This window comes from Meriones unguiculatus, chromosome 9 (assembly GCF_030254825.1).
Source record: "Meriones unguiculatus strain TT.TT164.6M chromosome 9, Bangor_MerUng_6.1, whole genome shotgun sequence".
NCBI classification, from domain to species: Eukaryota; Metazoa; Chordata; class Mammalia; order Rodentia; family Muridae; genus Meriones; species Meriones unguiculatus.
Genome location: NC_083357.1, coordinates 99487596 through 99510430, shown reverse-complemented (window position 1 = coordinate 99510430; position 22835 = coordinate 99487596). Strand labels below are relative to the sequence as shown.

At 38.3% G+C, this 22835-nt stretch overlaps 1 protein-coding gene across 12 annotated transcripts in view; it reads left to right on the top strand.

Annotated features, from left to right (window-relative positions):
• Window positions 1–22835, top strand: part of Mycbp2 (MYC binding protein 2) — a 246601-nt gene that overhangs the window by 215138 nt on the left and 8628 nt on the right. For 10 of the 12 annotated variants that reach the window (XM_060391563.1, XM_060391566.1, XM_060391565.1 and 7 more), the window contains 14 exons: window positions 1195–1434; window positions 1869–1967; window positions 4519–4599; window positions 5284–5550; window positions 5962–6245; window positions 8960–9056; window positions 11259–11378; window positions 14923–15024; window positions 15713–15841; window positions 16174–16306; window positions 18351–18454; window positions 19315–19503; window positions 20266–20373; window positions 21835–22044. In XM_060391563.1, coding sequence (XP_060247546.1) covers window positions 1195–1434; window positions 1869–1967; window positions 4519–4599; window positions 5284–5550; window positions 5962–6245; window positions 8960–9056; window positions 11259–11378; window positions 14923–15024; window positions 15713–15841; window positions 16174–16306; window positions 18351–18454; window positions 19315–19503; window positions 20266–20373; window positions 21835–22044 — 2163 coding nt within the window. The remainder of the gene's footprint in view (window positions 1–1194; window positions 1435–1868; window positions 1968–4518; window positions 4600–5283; window positions 5551–5961; window positions 6246–8959; window positions 9057–11258; window positions 11379–14922; window positions 15025–15712; window positions 15842–16173; window positions 16307–18350; window positions 18455–19314; window positions 19504–20265; window positions 20374–21834; window positions 22045–22835) is intronic. The other 2 variants (XM_060391559.1, XM_060391556.1) reach the window with 1 other exon arrangement.

Below are 22835 nucleotides of genomic sequence, written 5' to 3'. Positions count from 1 at the left end.
TTGTATCCTAGCTGTAGCACCCTCCCTCATCCCCTCAAACTCCTACCCTCCCTCTTCTTTTCCTATGCACCTCCCCCAGTCCACTGATAGGGAAGGTCCTCCTCCTCTTCATCTGACCCTAGATAATCAGGTCTCATCAGGACTGGCTGCATTGTCTTCTTCTGTGGACTGTAAGGATGCTCCCTCCTCAGGAGGAGGTGATCAAATAGCCAGCCATTGAGTTCATGTCAGAGACAGTCCCTGTACCCATTCCATTATGGAACCCACTTGGACACTGAGCTGCCATGGGCTACATCTGTTCAGGGGTTCTAAGTTATCTCCATGTATGGTCCTTGGTTGGAGTATCAGTTTCAAAAAAGACCCCTGTGCACAGATATTTTGGTTCTGTTGCTCTCCTTGTGGAGCTCCTGTCCCCTCCATAGGTTTATTTTATAATGCAAAAGAAGCTTTTTTGATTGTTTTTCTTTTCTCAAATCATATTGAGATTTAAGATGAAAAATATTTAAATACTAAAGAATCTAAGAAAATTATTCTAAAAAATAGGGGTTTTTTCCAGTTAATTTCTCTTTTTGGAAGTATTGGCCTTAGCCATTCAGTTAACAAATGTCTTAAATAAATCATGTAGAAGTCTCCAGGTTCCTTCTTGATTATCAAATACAATGAGTGTAATTTTTATTTCATTGAAAGAGTAATGTCAAAACCCATTTCACTGTGTATTGACCTTCAGTCCTTGATAAAAGGCATACACACATGTGAAATATCAGCAAAATGAAAACACCCTTTTTTTGTGGTGTAATGTAAGGATGCATAAAGCATTAAAGCATAGCCTCTTGGCTTATGTTGTTTCTACTAAGGGTCAGTATAGGTGAATCAGGTAAACTCTTTGTAATAGTTTTGCTCACATAATTTGTACAGGGAAACCATATGGTAGTCAGGCCTATATTAATTCTCAGCTCCATCACCTCTCAAGACTCTCTCAACCTAACTTAACTTCACTTTCTTCTTTGTTCTAGCTCCTGTAAATAATACTACTTGTCCTCACAAAACTTAAATAAGATAATGGGAATAACCTGATAATCTTTACTGTGTGTGCTGTTGTTTGTTATTTGAGCTTGCTGTGACTGTTGCTAGGCCCAAGGCAGTGATAAAATGGTTCTGCTCTATCAGATCCCTGTCCTTTTTCTGCTCAACCAGGTCGATTTGGATTCCAGGCATATTGGCTGGGTAACAAGTGAACTCCCAGGAGGGGACAATCACATCATCAAAATTGAATTAAAGGGCCCAGAAAATACATTAAGAGTTCGGCAAGTAAAGGTCCTGGGTTGGAAAGACGGTGAAAGCACAAAAATAGCTGGCCAGATCTCAGCCAGTGTGGCTCAGCAAAGGAACTGTGAGGCGGAGACACTTCGCGTATTCAGACTCATCACGTCTCAAGTGAGTGAAATACAGGAAACTGACAGACATCTTCAGAGTGTGACGAATACTTTATTAGAATTTTCTAGTTTCAAATATAGCCCATTTTCACCTTTTTTTAAAGGCCATCACCACTATCTAATGTTGAATTTGTAGTTTCAGAAAAGTAGTAACAGTGCAATGTAAAGGGATACTGTATTAGAAGGAGCTCTTCAGAATCAGGCTCAGTGTGGTGGCTGACACCTATTTTGTCCTGGCACCCTAGAAGCCAAGACAAAAGGGTTGCCACAAACTTAAGGACAGCCTGGGCTACATTATGAGGTCCAGGACAGCCTGTGCTAGTTATACCCTGCCTCTAAATAAGTAATTAATTAAAACCCTTCAGAATTAGTCTTCCAGCTTTTCTGGGAAGATAGATATCATTAACTCCTTCTCACTGCCCACTTTCTTTGCAGGTGTTTGGAAAGCTCATCTCTGGAGATGCTGAACCTACACCAGAGCAAGAGGAAAAAGCACTCTTGTCATCACCTGAAGGAGAGGAAAAAGTATACAATGTATTTATTTGTAGCCTAAAAGTTTATTTCTTATTTTCATTTTCTTACTTTTGCTAAGACAACTAATTCTTGGGTTCTTTTACATCTTAGTGGGTATAGGACAGTTATTTATATGTAGTATTGTTTTTGTTTTGTTTTGTTTTTTGTTTTTAACTTGCATTAGAAAGAAGGTAAAGGGGCCTAGAGAAATGGCATGGCAGTTAAGAGCACTTGGCTGCTCTTCCAGAGGTCCTGAATCCAATTCCCAGCAACCACATGGTGGCTCATAACCATCTCTATTGAGATATGATGCCCTCTTCTGACATGTGGGTGTGTATGCACATAGAGCATTCATATACATAAATAAATAAATTGAAAAAAAGAAAGAAGATAAAGGAATGACCTGAAAGTAACTCACCTCTCCAGCTGGGATTTTTTTTTCATCTATAGAAGCTGCTCTGTGAGGTGCTTGCTGATTGCTGATTGCTGTTGGAGTCTTTAGGGTCCCGCACTCTGCCAGTAGGTTACCTTCTGGCTCCTCCATTGCATTTTCCCACCATGCTCTAGCTCAAAAATAGAAAAAATAGGAAAGAACTTCTTTACAACTTCCCCAAATAGGAAACAGTTTTTACTCTGCCTCTTGCTTAATTTATCTTATGTTTATCTATACATACATCTTATCTCTACCACTGAATCAAAGCTTCTCAAAGAGCACACACATATCTAATTTGTACTTAAATTCAGCTTAGTATTGTTACATATGTGTGCAGTAAATTTTTACTGAAGTAACCATTCTTTAATGCTTTATGACTTTTGTCTAAAAGGGTTACTTTACAATTTTTTTTTTCTGAATGAAAACAATGCCCATAAGAGGAAAGATCAAGCTCTTGAATTGCTGTTGGTGAAGAGATGCAGAGCCACACAGAGCAGAGCTGCAGAGCAGGCAGCTTGCCTTGTTCTGCATCCTAAAAGAAAATGTGTTGTTATTGGAAGGTTATTTTGCAGATGTTGTCAATCAGATTGAGGGTGTTTTCTACTCTCCCTAATCTGCTAAGCACTTACATCACAGTGGACAATTCTTATGTATTTCTCTTCAGTTACTTGCTTAACTGTCATTAAGCAGAATAATCAAACTTTAATCAGTGTATTATTGGTGTATAGTTTGTTTTTTAATAATAATAGTAATGATAAAAGATGATAGATACATTGCAGCTATCTTTTTGGAGATGATTTAAAAACAAAAAAAAGCTGCAGTTAACTCAGGGGATAGGTGCACATATGTGTGAATGTGCCTCCCCTGGGCCTGGCCACAGCAGAGGACACCGCAGCCTCCTGACAGGCCTGACAGACCAGGGGCAGAGGGAAGGAGAGGAAGACCTCCCCATCGGTGGACTGGGGCGGGGCACGCGTGCAGGGGGGAGGGAGGGAGCCACAGGGGATACAAAGTGAACAAAGTGTAACTATAAAGAAAAAAAGAAAAACAATGTTAGCTATTGACTAGACTTGCTGTGACGATTGAGAGAGAGCCCTCTAGCACTTACTGAAGCGGGGTAGAGCACCATTTGAAATAAAGCATGTTTGCTTCCCTCAGAGTGCCATATTTGCTGGAACAATCAGGGTAGAAATTCTTTTGCCACAGGGTGTCAGAAATATTAGAGAGGAGTGAATCCTAAATACTTCCATGGTGGGATATCATCTTTGGAACTGTATCTCTAACCATGTCCATTTTGGTGTTGAATTTAAAAGGCACAGTAGGTTGTTTCCAGATTCTGGCTATTGCTAACAAGGCTACTACAAACATGAAAAAAAAAAAAAAAAAAAAAGACTGCTCAGTTTAAGAGATAAATGGCATATATGTCAATATAGGTTTGTTTGAAAATAAAAAGTAAACAAGGAAAAATATAAACACAACACAACTAGGATGAAAATAACTGTCTGGAACAAAGCTGTATATAATCTAATTCATAGCTGGCAAAAGGCTACCTTGCAGAAATTTGCTGTCTTTAATAAGTTCAAGGCTATTTAACCTAATCATTTCTTCTTGAGTAAGCCTTGATCATTCTATTAATTAATCTGTTTTGGTTATTGAACTTGCTGGCATAAATTATTTATAATATAATATTTCTAATATCTGTAAAATCTATAGTGAAACCTCTTTTATTTCTTGTGGCTATTTATATATTCATGCTCTTCTTGGATGGTGCAGATTGAGTTCTGGGTATTTAAGAAAATAGCTTTTAGTTTTAGTGCTACCTCCTTTTAAGTTATAGACTTCATCTATAACTTTATTATTTCTTTCCATATATTTGCTTTGATTTTGTTTTTTTCCTTTTTTATTTATAAAAGGACAGAGCTAAGACCTTCCTTCCATCAAATTTTGTTCATTTTATAATCACTTTGTTAAAATGCATTTCTCAAATGTTATGCTTTGTCTTAGTGTAATAAGCCTCAATTTAAAATAAATGCATTTCAATGTACCTACTTAGTTTATTTCTCAAGGCACTCTAAAAAGTCAAGTATGCAAGTTTTCTCTAAAGACTCTTCTTTCTTACTTTTACTTTTGTATGTAAAGGCAACATCCGATGCTGACCTGAAAGAACATATGGTTGGAATCATATTCAGCAGGAGTAAACTGACTAACTTACAAAAGCAGGTTAGTTAGTAGCTGTTAAGTTGTCTTTGTTCAGTTGTCTGGGGATTTCAGCTATAACAAACAAAGAACATTTGCATTTTATTATAGTCCTTTTTTTGTCTCATGTTTTTCTATCAGGAGGGAGTGCTAAGCAGTTAGTAATGCTAAATATATTTAAACATAGTTTAAATATAGTTTAAACATAAGTAGGTAGTGGAGTAAGTCTAGCTCCTTCACATACAGATGTGCTAGATAAAATAAAAACAGCACTTCAGAAGATGAAAACAAGCACAAAGGCTCATATTGTGATGCCAGCTATGTGGAAGATAAAGGAAGGAGGACTTGAATTTAATGCTAGCTTAGTTAGCATATGGATATGAAAATACTGGGTTTTCATACCCTGCCTATAACATTAATTTTTTTTAGAAAGAAAAAAGTAACATAAATATATTTATATTTTCTTTTTCTACTTCATTAATTTGACTATACCTGGTGATTTAATTATTGAGATTTGTGTCATTATTTCTCCTAGTTTGTTCCATTCTTTTTAAGATGAGTTAAGAAAATAATTTAATGGAGAATGTACTGGCAAAAAGGCATTAAGTCAGGCATTAACAAGCATCTTTCCATTTCTTGGTTATTCTAGTCATAGTAATAAAAAAGATCTATGAGTAAAATGTTGTATTTTCTGTTTCCTTCATATAGGTATGTGCTCATATCGTCCAAGCTATTCGTATGGAAGCCACAAGAGTTCGTGAAGAGTGGGAACATGCCATTTCCAGCAAGGAGAATGCCAATTCCCAGCCCAGTGATGAAGACGCCTCCTCGGATGCTTATTGCTTTGAGCTGCTCTCCATGGTCTTAGCACTGAGTGGCTCCAATGTTGGCAGGCAGTACCTGGCTCAGCAGCTGACTCTGCTTCAAGACCTTTTTTCCCTGCTCCACACAGCTTCTCCAAGGGTCCAGAGACAGGTGACCATCAGGCCACTTACTTCTGTTTTTAAAAAACTTAAAAATCAGAAGACTTTAGAGCTTTGTTTTATGAACTTTTATTTTGTGACCTTATGTTTTGCTTGGTATCAAAATTTTAAATCCATGTTTTCATTGCCAAAGATTCTGTTCCAGTTAACTAGTAATAGTACTCTAGTCTTGACTGACTTCTTACTAGAGATACAGTGTATCATTTACTGGGTGGTGAAAACCACACTGAAAATGCTTAAGTTATATTCCTTCTCAAAAGTAAAACTATAAATTATTAAAAGTATTAAATTATATTTCTGTTCTTCCCGTAGATTTTAAAGCCACAGAATAGGAACTAAGCACATTTTAATGATAACTGTAAAGCAATAGTGCTTAGATGTACTTTTTCAATCTTCTTATCAGGTGACCTCCTTACTAAGACGAGTTTTGCCTGAAGTGACCCCCAATCGTCTGGCCAGTATCATAGGAGTGAAATCTCTGCCCCCCGCTGACATCAGTGACATCATTCACTCAACTGAAAAAGGAGACTGGAATAAGCTGGGTATCTTGGACATGTTTCTGGGATGCATTGCCAAGGCACTCACTGTCCAGCTCAAAGCCAAAGGGACCACCATCACTGGGACAGCTGGTACCACTGTGGGCAAAGGAGTTACAACAGTCACGTTGCCAATGATTTTCAACTCCAGGTTTGTCAGTCTTTCTATTTAAGTATCAAAAGCTTGAAACACAAATTTTACCTCTTGGCTCACTCACCAAATAACATGTATGAGCTATTGTCTGTATGTGTAAAAGGAATGTCAGAGCTAGCAAGACACTCCCCATACAAGATTGGCAGCCTGTGTTACATCCCCATAAAGGTGGAAGGAAAAAACAGATTCAGTGAAAATGTCCTCTTACACACACATTGTGGTGTGCATCTCCACACATTTCTAGAATACATTCATACACTCACATACTAATAATATATACTTTTTAATTATTTAAAATTACTAAATGAGCTGAGCTGTGGTGGCACACACCTTTAATCCCAGCACTTGGGAGGCTAGGGCAGGCAGATCTCTGACTTTGAGGGCAGCCTGGTCTACAGAGCAAGTTCCAGGACACCCAAGACTACACAGAGAAAAGAAGGAAGGAAGAATGGAAGGAAGCAAGGAATAAAATTGTTAAATGTTTAAAAAAGGAATATCATAGAATATAGAAAGTCAACTTCATATGTAACGTTTGGCATTTGTGTATCTGTGTTGAAAAAGATTGAATATCACTCCCTTATTGTAAAAAGAAAATTTCAGGCTTATGTTAATATTTTCCACAATAAAAACAAATAAATAATAATGAGGAGATAAACTTCATATCATTTAATACTTAATAATTGTTTTAAGACTTTACTAAGACAAATTATAGAAGAATGTTTTTCTAATCTTAAATTTACAAAACATGAATACTAAAAGCTATATTGGAAAAGATTCACAGGTTTGATACTTAACAGTAAATCAAGTTGCATATATACTATTAAAATTTTTTAAATTGAGAGAACTACTTGAAAAATATCTAAAGTTACATAATAGACTATTGGCCATAAATAATGTTTATAAAGCGACATAGAAAAAGTGAAATGTTTCAGTGAACCGGGGAGATTGAGATTAAAAAACTAGAGGCTAAGGATATTGCTCAGCCAGTGAGGCACTTGCAGCAGGAGCATGAGGCCTCCCACGCTCAGCCACCAGAACTCACTTTAAAGGCCAGTCGGGTGTGGACCCTGTCTGTTATTCCAAGGTAGGAGGCCAAGGCAGAGACCTCCCTGAACAAGAGGGCCAGCCAGAGTAGGCAGCTAAGTGATGAGCTCCAGGTTCAGTAAGAGCCCCCACTGTGATACAAGGGAGGGCTGATAGGAGAAGACGCCCGTGTCAGGATTGGGCCCACGAGTGCGTCCACACACACGCCTGCATCCACACCCAACAACAAACATGAACATGTACACACATCACACATGCATTCAGGGGAAAATAAATACTTTTAAATAGAAAAATATGTATAGTGCTTAAGAACATTATGAGAAAACAGACATTTTCTTTTTGTAAAGATTTTATTTATTTTCATTTGATGTGTGAGTGCTTTGCTTGCATGTATGTGCATGACTACAAGTATGCAGTGCCCATGAGAGCTAGAAGAGAACACTGGCTGCCCCGGAACTGGAGTTAGAGTTGTATGATACTATACTGATGCTGGAAACCGAACCTGGATCCTCTGCAAGTGCAGCAGATGCTTTTAAACACTTGGCCATCTCTCCCTCCCCAGGCATTTCCACCTATTGGAAATTCTGTGTGCCAGCTGCTAATGCCTCAGTGTATTTTAAATATTCTTACCCTTTGTCCCCCCAGTTCTCCTTCTTAAAGTTTTATATACATGCACAAAGGTATATGTGCCAGGATGTTCTGGACTTATATGTAATAGTAGAAAATTAGAGAGATGATGGAATAAATAAATTACATAGCCAACCCATGACAATAAGCAGCTAAAATCAGAAAGCTAACAGGAACAAAGAGTCAATTCATCTAAGCAATGGTGTGCTCACTGTTGTAAAGTTCCTTTATAGTCAGGCAAATGTTCTTTCATGCCTCCATGTTCACGGGAAAGTTTGTGGCCCATGGGCTGAGAATTGAATAGTGGTGATCTAGATATATTATATAAACAAAAATGTCGGAAAGGAAATATAAATAAGAATAGCTGTTCTTTTGAGATTGAAGAGACTTAGGTTAATGTTTTTAATATTTCAGTTGTGGCCTGGAGAGATGACTTAGAGATTAACAATGGTTTGTTTTTGTTGTTTGTTTTGTTTTGTTTGTTTCTGCTTTTACCAAGGATCAGGGTTCTCTTCCCACAACACATATGGTGTTTATAACTCCAGTTCCAAGGGATTACACACCCTCTTCTGGATTCTGTGGGCTCCTTGCATGCCTGGGTGCATATACATTCATGCAAGCACACACACATACACATAAAAATAATAAAATGAGTGAAATAACAAAATAAAATGTCTTAATTTGATAGCACACCTGTAAATTCCAGCAATCACGTAAATGAGGAAGACTATTAAGTTTATGGCCAGCCTAGGTTGCATAGCAAGACCTTGGGCTAGTTTGATGGCCCAGTAGGTAAAAGCGCCTACAACCAAGCCTCATGGCCTGAGTGCAATCCCCTTGACCCACATAGTGGAAAAACAAAACCAGTTCTGAAAGTTCTTGTCTGTCCTCCTGCATACCATGGCACTGTTACACATACATATAGATGCAAAAATAAATGAATAAAAGTATACTAAAAATTAAAAAAAAACATTCTAATTGATTCAGTTCTCTAAACAACTAGGATGCTCTGTGCTGAAATAATGTTGTTTTCCTTGTAGTTACCTCCGACGAGGTGAAAGTCACTGGTGGATGAAAGGCTCAACTCCTACTCAGATCTCAGAGATCATCATTAAGCTTATTAAGGACATGGCCGCAGTAAGTGTCCTTGGTCTTCACTGCAACTGCAGTGAGCTAAGCCAGAGTCAGCTGAAACCACCTACCCTGATAAATAGAAGTGCACCAGTGCTGAAAGTTTTATTTAAAGACTACATTTAGGGTGTTCACTACTGTACCATCAGTCCTATCAATAGGTGATAAATTTGTCATTAAAGCATATTCATTTCAAATTCCCACTTAATTTACCTGAGACTTTAGTTAAGTTTTCCAGGACCTCAAAACAAAATGTGTTCTTTCTGAACTAAGAGAACCTATATTGAAAAGAAAATAAAATAAAAATAAGTCATTAAAAAAAGATTCCTAGAAGTTTCTTATCCTCATCAGTTCTGTATTTTAACCCTTTAAATTCCTGACTTATATCCTGTACCACTATCTTAAAGTATTGGGGAAATATGGGATGTATAGGACACGGGATTACTCCACTCAGTGCCTGGCTCTGTGAGGTCACTTTGCTCAAATTGCCCTGTCTTTAGGAGACAGCCTGAGGAAGAGACATAGGGAATGGAAAGCATTTTTAAGGGGATGCACCAGTTGACCATTGACTGCACGCTGTATGAGAAGTGGAATGAGATTCCGGGGAAAAGTTGAAGTTCTGGGTTTTCCTTAACTATTGACATTTCCCTAGGCTTCATTGCAAATAGGTATTCTCCAGGAAGTTCTTTGAATTAAATGCCTAAGAAGAATGCTTTGAACACCTGAATTCTGTGATAAGCTATTGGTGCTCATTAAATATCTATATAGCTGGAAAAGGTGGCTCAGCAGTTGAGAGCACTGGCTGCTCTTACGGAGGACCTGGGTTCAGGTCCTAATGCCTATACGATGGCTCACAACTGTCTATCATTCCAGCTCTAAGGTATCCAGCATTCCCTACTGGCCTCCAAAGGCACCAGGCACTCACATAGTATGCATAAATACATTCAAGCAAACATTCATTCATATAAAAATAAATTTTTTAAAATATTTTTAAGTGTTTGTATATGGGCTTAGGGGGACTGTACACAGGAGTGCAGTACCCTGCAGAGACCAGAATAAGATGTTGAATCTCCTGAAGCTAGAGTTACAGGCTATGAGCTGCCTGACATGAGTTTTGAGATTCAAACTCCAGGTCCTCTGGAAAATCAGTACTCAACTCCTAACTACCAAGCCATCTTGCCAGCCCTCAAAATGAATAGCAGCAACAAAAACAATCTGCTTAGCTGTGTTAAAGGTTCTGGGTTGGATTCCTAGCACTGAGGAGAAAGAAACATAGTGAAAATAAAAAGATTTGTAGATTGAACATATGTGTGCTCTTAGATTCTAGAAATCCATATAAAGCAATTAATTTAGTAATTTAGGTATATATGTTTTGTGTTAAATATCAAGGTTTTTACAGCCAGAACTTCCCAAGCATAGAAACCTTATTTGTACCTTTTTTTTTTTCTAGAATCAGCCTTTACAATTTTACTTTCATACTTTTTTCTTTTTTTAAATTTTTTTATTAATTACACTTTATTCACTTTGTATGCCCCCATAAGCCCCTCCCTCCTCCCTTCCTGATCCCACCCTCCCTCCCCCTTCTTCATGAATGCCCCTCCCCAAGTCCACTGATAGGGGAGGTCCTCTTCTCCTTCCTTCTGATCTTTGTCTATCAGATCACATCAGGAGTGGCTGCATTGTCATCTTCTGTGGCCTGGTAAGGCTGCTCCCCACTCAGGGGGAGGTGATCAAAGAGCAGGCCAATCAGATTATGTCAGAGGCAGTCCCTCTTCCCATTACTATGTAACCCACTTGGACACTGAACTGTCATGTGCTACATCTGTGCAGGGGTTCTAGGTTATCTCCATGAATAGTCCTTGGTTGGAGTATGAGTCTTTGGGAAGTTCCCTGTGTTCAAATTTTCTGGTTCTGTTGCTCTCTTTGTGGTACCTTTTCTTTTTATCCAAATATGAAAGAAAATATTCTTCTTTGAGCACTACAGAAAAACAATGAGGCTTTAAATTTTTATTTCCTTTACAATCATCAAAATAGAGATTAACAACAGAATTTTTTTTATAACATTGTGAAGGGTTTTGAGTTTGTGCTCTTCTCTAAAGGCCTATGGTCTTGCTATAAATATTCTCTTTTTAGAGGTATTATTTAGAGAAAGGAGTTTGCTATGGTGACACAATTCTACTTGATAAGCTATTCTGTCCTGCTCAATAGGGTCACCTGTCAGAAGCTTGGTCCCGAGTGACAAAAAATGCTATTGCAGAAACCATCATTGCCTTGACCAAGATGGAAGAAGAATTTAGATCTCCAGTGAGATGTATTGCAACGACTAGAGTAAGTTTTGTTGTTGTTGTTTGTTTCTCTTAAATTTGGTCTGCGTTATTATGTGTGGTCAATAAGTCAGCTTAGTCCACATTTTTAATTAAATAGGTATTCATCAGAAAATGACTAATGTAACAGATTAAGTGTCTTAGTAATTACAATTCACTGTTGGCTGTTTAAGTGTCACCTTTTGTTATTCTTTTTTTATTTTTTATTTTATTTTTCTTTATTAATTACACTTTACTCACTTTGTATCCCCCCCCCCCCCGTGGTTCCCTCCCTCCTCCTGACCCAATCCCTCCCTTCCTCCACCCTCTGCATGCATGCCCCTCCCCAAGTCCACTGATAGGGGAGGACTTCTTTTCCTTCCTTCTGATCCTAGTCAATTAGGTCTCATCAGGAGTGGCTGCCTTGTCCTCTTCTGTGGCCTGGTAATGCTGCTTCCCCCTCAGGGGGAGGTAATTAAAGAGCAGGCCAATCAGTTCGTGTCAGAGACAGTCCCTGTTCCTATCACAATGGAACCCACTTGGATACTGAACTGCCATGGGCTACATCTGTGCAGGGGTCTTAGGTTATCTCCATGCATAGTCCTTGGTTGGAATAGCAGTCTCGGGAAAGACCCCTGTGCTCAGATTTTTTTTTTTGTTCTGTTGCTCTCCTTATGGAGTTCCTGTCCTCTCCAGATCTTACTGTTTCCCACTTCTTCCCTAAGATTCCCTGCACTCTGCCCAAATTATGAAATTTGCAGGTAAATGGTGGGATCTGGAAAAGATAATCCTGAGTGAGCTATCCCAGCAGCAGAGGGATGCACACGGTATATACTAACTCATATAGACATATAATATAGGATAAACCGACTAAAATCTGTACACCTAAAGAAACTAATCAAGAGGGAGGACTCTTGCTAAAATGCTCAATTTCTACCCAGAAAGGCAAAGAGGCTGGACATCAGAAGAAGAAGAAAAGAGGGAACAAGTCAGGAGCCTGACACAGAGGACCTCTGAAAAGCTCTGCCCTGCAGACTATCAATGCAGATACTGAGACTTATGGGCAAACTTTTGTTACTCTTTAGGAAGCTGAGGATACACTTCTTAGAGCAGCCTAAGTTACGCTGTGTGTATCGTCTTTCTACTGACTTATCTGCCGTAGCTTACCTCAGGAAATTGAGCAGTAGTGGCATTATGCTAGGACAGGTTGGTGACCCTTCAGAGACAAGACTACAGCTTGCGCAGTTCTTTCTGATGAAAGGCCCCAGCTCAACTACTAGGTCTGTATGCTTTGTTTTCAAAGCAGTACTTGGGCCTGGAGAAATGGCTCAGCAGTTAAGACACTTGTTACTCTCACAGAGGATTGTGTTTAGTTCCCAGTACTTGCATGGTGGCTCACAGCCACTCCAATAATTCCAGGTCCAGAGAACTGAACACCCACTTCTGACCTCCACAGGCATGCAAGTGAGCATGCACATATGAACACATGCAGGCAAAATACTCATGGACAGAAAATAGAATAAATAAGTCTAAAAATGTTTTAAAATGATACATGCTAGCTTTCAGTAGAGTTGGACTTTTATGATTTCATTCTTCAAATAACACATCTAACTTTTAATATGTCAGGTTTTATGGGCTATATGATTCCAAAAGTGATTTTAAGCTATTACTGAAGAGGGCAATGCAACATGATTAGGAATATTATATACTAATAGAAATCATTTCGATTAATTCTCCTAAGTCTGTAAAAGAAAATTGTTTTATTTTGTTAGAGCAGAGAAATCCAGTTCATGCTACCATGCTAATGAGTGTGACACATAAAACAAGTATATTTTACAGTTATCCCCTTTCTACCACTCAAGAATGCTTTCATTCTACATTTCCTTTTCACTTGTATAGATTTTCTTTTTCTTTTGTCGGTGTTTCATTAATGAATGAACATATCATTCTGTGTAAAACTGAAGTTCACTCTTTATACCCCTCAGAAATGTTACAGTGTTTCATATACATGTGTTGTATGGTCATGTGTGTATAGGTATGTGATGATAATGGGTGTGTTCAGGTGCTTGTGTGCCTGTGGATCATGTGTGAAGGTCAGAGGGCAGTGTCAGGTGTTGATGCTCATCTTCCATCTTTTTGAGATAGAGTTACTGTATTGTTTACTGCTGCCAACAGCCTTCAGGCCTCCTGGGACTCCCTAGTCTCTGCTTCTCATCTTGCACAGGCACACTGGGATTACAGACATGCACTCTCTCAAGCGCAGCTTTATATGAGTTCTAGCAACTTGAACTCAGGTGCTCACACTTGTATAACCATCTGTCTGTCTCCTCAGATTTTCTAGAATTTTCCAAAGTTTATTAGACATTTATGGCAAAGTATACATACTAGGTCCTTTGAGACTTCTGAAAAACTCTTAGTATGTAGAATAACCGAATATGTACTCAACTACTTTTTTTAATTTATTTTTTTTTTTTGCTTATTACAATTTACTTTGCATCCCATCTGTAGCCCCTTCCCTTGCCCCCTCCCAATCCCGCCCTCCCTCTCTTTTCTCCTCCCATTCCCTTCCCCAAGTCCACTGATAGGAGAGGACCTCCTCCTTTTCCATCTGACCCTAGCTTATCAGGTCTCATCAGGACTAGCTGCATTTTCTTCCTCTGTGACCTGGTAAGGCTGGTCCCCTCTGAGGGAGGTGATCAAAGAGCCTGCCACTGAGTTCATGTCAGAGACAGCCCCTATTCTCCTTACTAGGGCACCCTCTTGGACACTGAACTACCATAGGCTACATCTGTGCAGGAGTTCTAGGTTCTGATACTCCAACCAAGGACCATGCATGGAGTATCAGTCTCAGAAAAGACCCCTGTGCCCAGGTTTTTGGTTCTGTTGTTCTCCTTGTAGAGCTCCTGTCCCCTCCAGTCTTTCTATCTCCTCCTTCTTTCATAAGATTCCCTGCACGCTGCCCAAAGTTTGTTTATGAGTCTCAGCATTTGCTTCAACACCCTACTGGGTAGAATCTTTCAGAGGCCCTCTGTGGTAGGCTCCTGTCCGGTTCCCTGTTTTCTCCTTTCTGAATGAGGACTGAGCATCTTACCCAGAGTCTCCTTCTTGCTTAGCTTCTTTAAGTGTACAGATTTGGTATATACTCACTAATAAGTGGATGTTAGACATATAATATAGGATAATCATACTGAAATCTGTCCCCAACTACTTACGGAACTGCAATACTAGCTACTTATCATCTCATTAGTACTATAGAGCTTTGGACAGATATACTTGCTGACAAAATACACAGTAGACATGTACAGTAAATATTTTTATCAATATTTATTTTTATATATTATTGATAGAGGATAATTTCACATCAGGTAGAAAACAGTGGTTCTGTATAGAAATAGTCATCTGTTCAGTTGTACAGGTGTCTACTGGGTATATGGCACATATGGAGTGACCTTCCACTCCTTTGCAACATCAGGGAAATGCAAGTGCTGTTATCTGTATGATATTTTGAGCATTTCGTAAGTGTATTCCCACACATAATTCAGTAATACAGGAGCCTTTCTCCTCAACAGCTCTGGCTTGCTCTGGCATCACTGTGTGTTCTGGATCAGGACCACGTGGATCGCCTCTCATCAGGGAGGTGGATGGGGAAGGATGGACAACAGAAACAAATGGTAAGGTCAGGATTGTTTTGTAAGAACTTTTTTTTCTTTATAGTTAGTGGTAGTTTGTGACGAAAGGCAGCAGATCACACTCTTGGAAAGTTATGTCCAGCTTGCCTGATTCATCTCATAAACCTACTGAATGCTTTAAAAAATCTAGGATGTTTATTTGATTATATAAAAGCCTTTATCCTTCTCTGATTCATGCTTATATCACCAAATTTGTAGCCTGTAAATATTACTGTTTTTATAAATGTGATTATTCTTAGGACAAAGGGAAGTAAGAGGAACAATGTGGCATACTCTTTTCCAAGGTGTAATTAGAGGAGGCTCAGAAATACTGTAGTCATTTCAGAGGGAACGTGATGTGCCCTCTCAACATTCTCTGATTACTGTTTAAGGTTTTTAAGTAAACTGTACTCATTTATCATTCAAGAGGTTTGAATGATATATAACAGGGAGAATAGTCACTAAATACTAAATAGTCACTACACTTTCTTCCTTTTAACCATTGACCTGCATGCACATTAATCTTATTGGATCATTTTTAGAGATTTTGATAGCTCAGTATATGCCTACAGTAGTTCTGTTCAACATTCAAATTCTAAAACTTTATAAGTATCATAAGTATATTACTTAGATTCAGTTTTTATGAGGCTTTCATATGAGTCTAACATAGCATGTGAAAATAATCTTCTAGCCTATGTGTGATAACCATGATGATGGTGAAACTGCAGCTATCATCTTATGTAACATCTGTGGAAATTTATGTACTGACTGTGACAGATTCCTTCATCTGCATCGACGAACTAAAACTCACCAAAGACAGGTAGGATGTGTCTTCATACTCAGATCAGTGTCTGGGGTGTGAAAAGAACTCAAAAATAATGTGGGAATGAAGGAGGTGGGAAATGGGCTTTGGAATTTATGGTCTTACTTGACCTCTCAGTGGTCTCAGTTATTAACTATAAACTGAGAAAATGCTTAAGTTTTCCAAGATTTAGTTGGCACCTTAATTATAAACACAGAGCTGTTGTGAGGACTGAAGAGAGCAGTGCTTTATAAAGAAAGCCATTGTTGCTGAATGATGACGTTCATGCTGCTACCCAAAAACAAACAAAAAACAAACACATGTATCCCTTTTCTGTGATGGAACAACAGGTCTTCAAAGAAGAAGAAGAAGCTATAAAGGTTGACCTTCATGAAGGCTGTGGTAGAACGAAGCTATTTTGGTTAATGGCATTAGCAGATTCTAAAACAATGAAGGCAATGGTGGAATTCCGAGAACACACAGGTAAAAGAGAATTAAAGGTTGAGTCATAACTTAAAAGGGGGAGAATAAATCATGTCTACAATGTATGATAAGTTAGATACTAGTTTGTCTAATATTCAGCTGCTTAATGATGGCATTTGACCACATATGTGTGGCAGACACAGAGAGTCATCTGTGCTAGAAAGAAATCAGACTAAAAGTTAGGAAACCCTACTTGCCACTAACCTACTGTGTAACTTCTGTTCTGCTATGAAGAGACACCATGACCAAGGCAACTCTTACAAAAGAAAACATTTAATTTGTGTTTGCTTACAGTTTCAGAGGTTAATCTAGTATCAACGTGGTGGGGAGCATGGTGACACAAATGGTGCTGGAGAAGTAGCCAAGAGCTTTATACATCTGGTTCCTCAAGCAGGCAGGCAGAGAGAGACTGGGTTTGGCATTCGCCTTTGAAACCTCATAGTCACACACCCACACACACACACCCCCAGTGACACACCTCCTTCTACAGGGCCACACCTATTCCAACAAAACCACATCTCTTGATCCTCCTAATCCCTTTAAACAGTTGCACTCCCTGGTGACTAAGAATTCAAATATATAAGCCTATGGAGGCCAATTATGCTCAAACCGCCACAGTGACTCTTGGCAGTCCATTAACCTCTGGAATCCATTGTCTTATACTACTTACATCTTTGTAAGTGAGCCTCCCACGTTAATGAAGAGCACAAGGGTGAATGTGCTACTGGGGATACCATGTCTGCACTGTGAACTGTAAGGTCCTAAATGACTTTTGTTTGTTTGTTTGTTTGTTTAACTTTTATTAGTTACACTTTATTTACTTTGTATCCCCCCATCCTCCCCTCCTAATCCCATCTCCCCTCCCCCTTCTTCACGCATGCCCTTCCCCAAGTCCACTGATAGGGTAGGTCCCCCTCTCCTTTCTTCTGATCTTAGTCTATCAAATCTCATTAGGAGTGGCTGCATTGTCATCCTTTGTGGCCTAGTAAGGCTGCTCTCCCCTCAGGGGGAGGTGATCAAAGAGCAGGCCAATCGGTTCATGTCAGAGGCACTTTTGTGACACTTCTGAGAGTCTCTTATACATTTAATACTTTTCAGGCTTTCTGAATAGTTCCGCTTTACTAATGGTAAGAAGTTAGTTGCTTTAAAAAATACTTTATGTATGTCTAGTACTTAGTTTTAATTCTTTTTTATAAAATAAAATCTTACAAATTACAAGCTTATGTTACAAAACATGAAAATTCATCATTTTTAGCAAAGGTGCTGTCCACTATTTGTCCCACTGACACAAATTTTTCTTGTTGGCCTTCAGCATAAATCTGAATAAATAAACTCTATAAAGGTGACATTTGTGGTGCAACATAAGCCTTTTCTCAAAACTGATTCGTTTTTCTCCTATAATCTGTTGGTACTCTACATTAAAAAATGTAATATTGAACCATCCTTGATTGGCAATATAAACGCTCCTTTCCTTTTCTGAAAAATGTTTTGCAATCATTTCTGCAATCAATGATAGTAGACTTTGTGTGCCTGTATGTGAAAATTAACAAGGTCTTTAATTTTTTTAAGGAATTCTGATTGTTCTTCAATATTTCAGGATATTTAAATTCTTTTTTGAAATAGCAGAGTTCCTTGGGTAGATTTTTTTGTTTTTCAGGTTTTAGAATCTAGTTAGAGTTTGTCCTATCATGTAATTTTGTTATATAAAAATACTCGAATACTTTATTCTATGTACCTTAATTTTTTAATTAGAATATTTATCTAGTATTTTGCATCCTGAGAAAGGGCTTGACAGATTTGCTCAGTCTGCTGTCTTGGCTAGATATGGCCTGTTTCTTCTGCTAAAAAGCTGTAATCCAGCTGAGTTTCTTCACGTTTAGATTTGTCTTTATTTTCTTACTCCTTTGGTGATTGCTGACTTAATAATTAGGGCAGCTTACAGCCCTCAGGAACTAGAAGAAATCTAGTTTGTTATTTCACAATTAGCTATAGTGCAATATAAAAAGCATGCCTTCATGGAAGATTTTTCTTTGCTTGAACCTAGGCAAACCCACCACAAGTAGCTCAGAAGCCTGCCGCTTCTGTGGGTCCAGAAGTGGAACGGAGTTGTCTGCTGTTGGCAGTGTATGTTCTGATGCAGATTGCCAGGTGGGTGTCTAGTTAGAGGTTAGACCATCTCTGGAAGGAAGAACTTAATGTTCTCACAAAGGATTTTTATTTATTGTTTAGTAGGGGCTATCATTTTGTTTTGCCTCAGTGCAGCTTTCCTTTGTTGGCCTTAAATGTTTTGTCACAACCCAATGGTGACTTTATACTGCTTATTCACCACCATTATTAGTAGTTAGTAATTTTCATCTGGAAACAGTTAAGGTATCTGACCACTTGGGGCTGGAGAGATGGCTCAGTGGCTAACAGCACTTGCTACTCTTGAAGAGGACCCAGGCTTGATTCCCAGTACAGGCTTCATGGACAAACACACACACATACAAACACACACACGCCTGGTGCACAAACATATAGCAGGCACATGTACATACACATACGAACTTAAAATATATATTTGCCCAGGTAATATATATGTTACCTTTGTTCATTTGCCTAAAATAAACTTCTAGTATCTGAAAGGTTTTGAATCCTGAATATTTATGCTGTGGAATGTAGATGGTATTCCGATTGGGGTTTTGTTTGTTTTGCATTTGGGGCCCACTTTTGGGAAAGGGGACCAGTGATTAGATTTTGACATCAGAAATTCATGCTTCATGCCCGCATATAATGCCAGATCAACTAAAATCACAGTGTACTTTTTATCAGTGCTATTCTTTTATATGGAATGAAATCCTTCAATTACATTAAAAGAAAACTCTTAATCCTAGTTTATATTCAAAGCATAGGAATAATTGTTACTTTATTCTAATAGCTATCTCCTGTAAGGTCACATGGAGAAGTTAATATAGTTGGCCGATGAGGATACATGCCCCTTTTAAACCATTGCAATTCACCTTCACTAGGAATATGCTAAGATTGCCTGCAGTAAGACGCATCCGTGTGGACATCCATGTGGAGGTGTGAGAAATGAGGAACACTGTCTGCCCTGTCTGCATGGCTGTGATAAGAATGCCACCACACTGAAGCAAGATGCTGACGACATGTGTATGATCTGCTTCACTGAAGCGCTCTCCGCAGCACCAGCCATTCAGGTTGCCTCAGCTTTGCATTGTGCCTCATGGGAGGGGTAGAAACCTGTCTCTCAAATCAAAAGATGATTGGCACTTTCTGCAGATGGCCAAGAAAAAAATGTCCTATGAATATATATTCATTAGTGTAGGTGGATTAGAAATTCTGTTACTTTATGTTCTGCTTCCCATTCTGCAAGTCCAACTATTAGGGATTTTTATGAATCTGTATAAAATGATTTGAAGAGGAAATGATTATATTATCAAGTTGCTAACCTCTTTGTAATCTCTGAAATAGAGACTATATCATGACATATCTAATCTGTATGCTCCAGTACATACTTGAGTATGGGATAGAAGTTAGCACTATATTTGCTAAGTGAGAGTTTGTAACTTTTGACATTTATGTGTGCTTTCAGTCCTTAGAATTGATTCTAAGATAGTGAATATTCTCAACAAAATCTTAATTCATTAAATCCGTAATTTCTTTTCTCTTTAGGATAGTTAATTGATTTCACATTTTCCTTACCTAGCCTACTTTATATATGTAGTTCTTATATATAAGTGGCATTAATATATGACTAGAAAAAATTAGAAGTTGAAAACCTAGTCAATAATATCCCATGAATAAGTTTTAAAAAGTCCTGAGGTTTCTCAGTCCTGCAGTACTTGGTTTTTCTCTTGCCTACTTCACATTGGCCTCCTACGTTGGAGAGTCTCCCCATTACCTGAGTGTTGCCAAGACTATTTGCTTACCTACATCCTTCTTGTTTCTTTTTTTTTAAGTTGGACTGCAGTCATGTATTCCACTTACAATGCTGTCGGAGAGTTTTGGAAAACAGATGGCTTGGTCCAAGGATAACATTTGGATTCATATCATGTCCTATTTGCAAGGTGTGGAAAGAACCTGAACTTACTTACCTTGTATTTCCTGTCTTTGTTTTCATCTCAGATAGTTACCAGCATTTCCTGGTCCTTTACTGTCTCCTGTTTTCCTTCTTCAAGCCTCCATTAGTCTCTGTCCTCCTCATCTAAGTAGAACCTGAAAACAGTATCTCTCTACAGTAGTTATTGTTGGGTTATGAGAGGTATATCCAGCAGTAGCCAGTTTTCTTTCCTAGACCAGTGATGTTCAGCCTGTGGGATGTGACCCCGTTGGAAGTCAAATGACCCTTTCACAGGAATCACCTGAGACCATCAGAAACACATATACTTAACATTACGATTCATAACATTAGCAAAATTACAGTTATGAAATAGCAATAAAAAGTCATTTTATGATTGGGAGGATCACCACAGCATGAAGAACTGTATTAAAGGGTCACAACATTAAGAAGAGAAACACTGATTTAAACCATTGGGGTTGGGGAGGAACACAATTATTATCACCTAAAAGCTGGCTAAATTGAATGAAACATCATTTATGGCAGGAGTTTGTTAATTTAAACATCATTGTGTATTAGTGATGAATGCATCACTATCTCAGACCCACAAAGGGTTATGTCACATGGCTGGGAGGCACTAACAGGAAAAGGACCCTTTGGTGCTTGCAGGACCTGAGATCTGCTATAAAAAGTTGAAATACTGGCCTTTACTGCCTTTAGAACAGATGCTTTTAGAACTAGTTAAATTAAGAACGCTTCCCTAGCATTTACAACACATCTCTATAAAAGTAGTAAGCAAAGTAGTGAATTTCTCAGGCAACCTAATAATGATAATAAAGAATGTGTCAGTGTCTTCCCCCTCACTTCTTCACTCTTGTTTTGTAAATTTCTGTCTGTTTTTTAAACCTTCCTGTTTAAAAACTGTTGCAATGGACTTAGTATGAAAAAAAAATACTCAGCCCAGCCATTATTTACTTAGACTAAGGAATAAAAAAAGGAAATTATATCTTTTGTTCTTCCTTCTCATGGTGCCACAGAAGAAAGTCGTGTTTAGGAGTCCGGAAAAGGCAGAGAAGATGGTATAGGGAATACTGTTCATCTCTAACCTGACAATACTTAATCTCCAAGGAGCCAGAACATGCAACCCACACATGAGGTCATGTGTCATATCTGTGGCAGCAAAGTAGCCTTTGTTCCTGGAACAGTTAAGGCTCGGGGAGATGTACTTCAATCAGGAAATATGAAGTCAAAGAATAGAAGGTTTAATGCAGAGTCCTGACTCTTCTGTTTTTCTTGCTCTTGTCAAAATAGAAATTTTTTAGTACTTTGCAGAATTATGTTTAATTAGTGCTTTATAGACACTGTGTTCTAACTGGTTATCTCCTGTTACAATAGTTGGCACTGGAGTGCACACTAAATGTTGTTGAACTATTTCATAAATGTTTATGTTAAAATATACTTTTTATTTCAGAACAAAATTAATCATATAGTATTAAAAGACCTGCTTGATCCAATAAAAGAGCTCTATGAAGATGTCAGAAGAAAAGCCTTAATGAGGTTGGAGTATGAAGGTCTGCATAAGAGTGAAGCAATCACAACTCCTGGTGTCAGGTTTTATAATGATCCAGCTGGCTATGCCATGAATAGATATGCATATTATGTTTGCTACAAATGCAGAAAGGTATGCTTCAAAGTATACTATAGTGTTAAAATCTGGAGGTTGCACTATAATTCAGTTGAATTGTATAATGATGTATAATTATTCTTAAAGCTTAAGCTAGAAATTAAAAATGAGAAAGCTTGATGCAATGTTTCCAGTTGAAGTAATTTATTTACTTGATAAGAGGGGAATACTTTTTACATAAACAAACTTTCTCTAAAGTTTGTAGTGTTCTCATACAAAGGATACTCGCACATCATGACTAATCTATTGCCTGGTACAACTGGTTCTTACATAAGCTCTGACGCCAGTCTGTTAATGACCCTTGTGTTTACCAGCACTCCTACTTACTATCCTGTTCCTCCATATTTTGGGTGACCTCTGGTATACTCCTAAATTTACCTACGCGTTATACCATTTTGACCTTCCAAATAACTTGAGGCTTATTGACACGGATACTTCAGTGTTGTCATCTAATACGATGTACCTCAGTCTTCACTTCCCCAGTATATAATCTGTCTGCAAAGTCCTCTGATTCTTCCTGCAGATTTTTGAGTTCTTGTTTCCTGTTACATCTTGAGTAACTCTTATCTTTTTTTGTAACTATGGTATCTTTCTGAGCTTTTCTGGCATTCCTAAACTTCATTCCTTCCCTTATACAACTGCTAGTAAATTAGTTTTTCTAAATCTCCTGGGCCATTGCTCTCCTAATCTGCTAGCGCTGTCTTCCTCTCTTGTCTTACTTCTAATAAGGTTACAAACAACATACATTTCCCCAAACTGAACCATGAATGCTCCACCACTGATTCCCC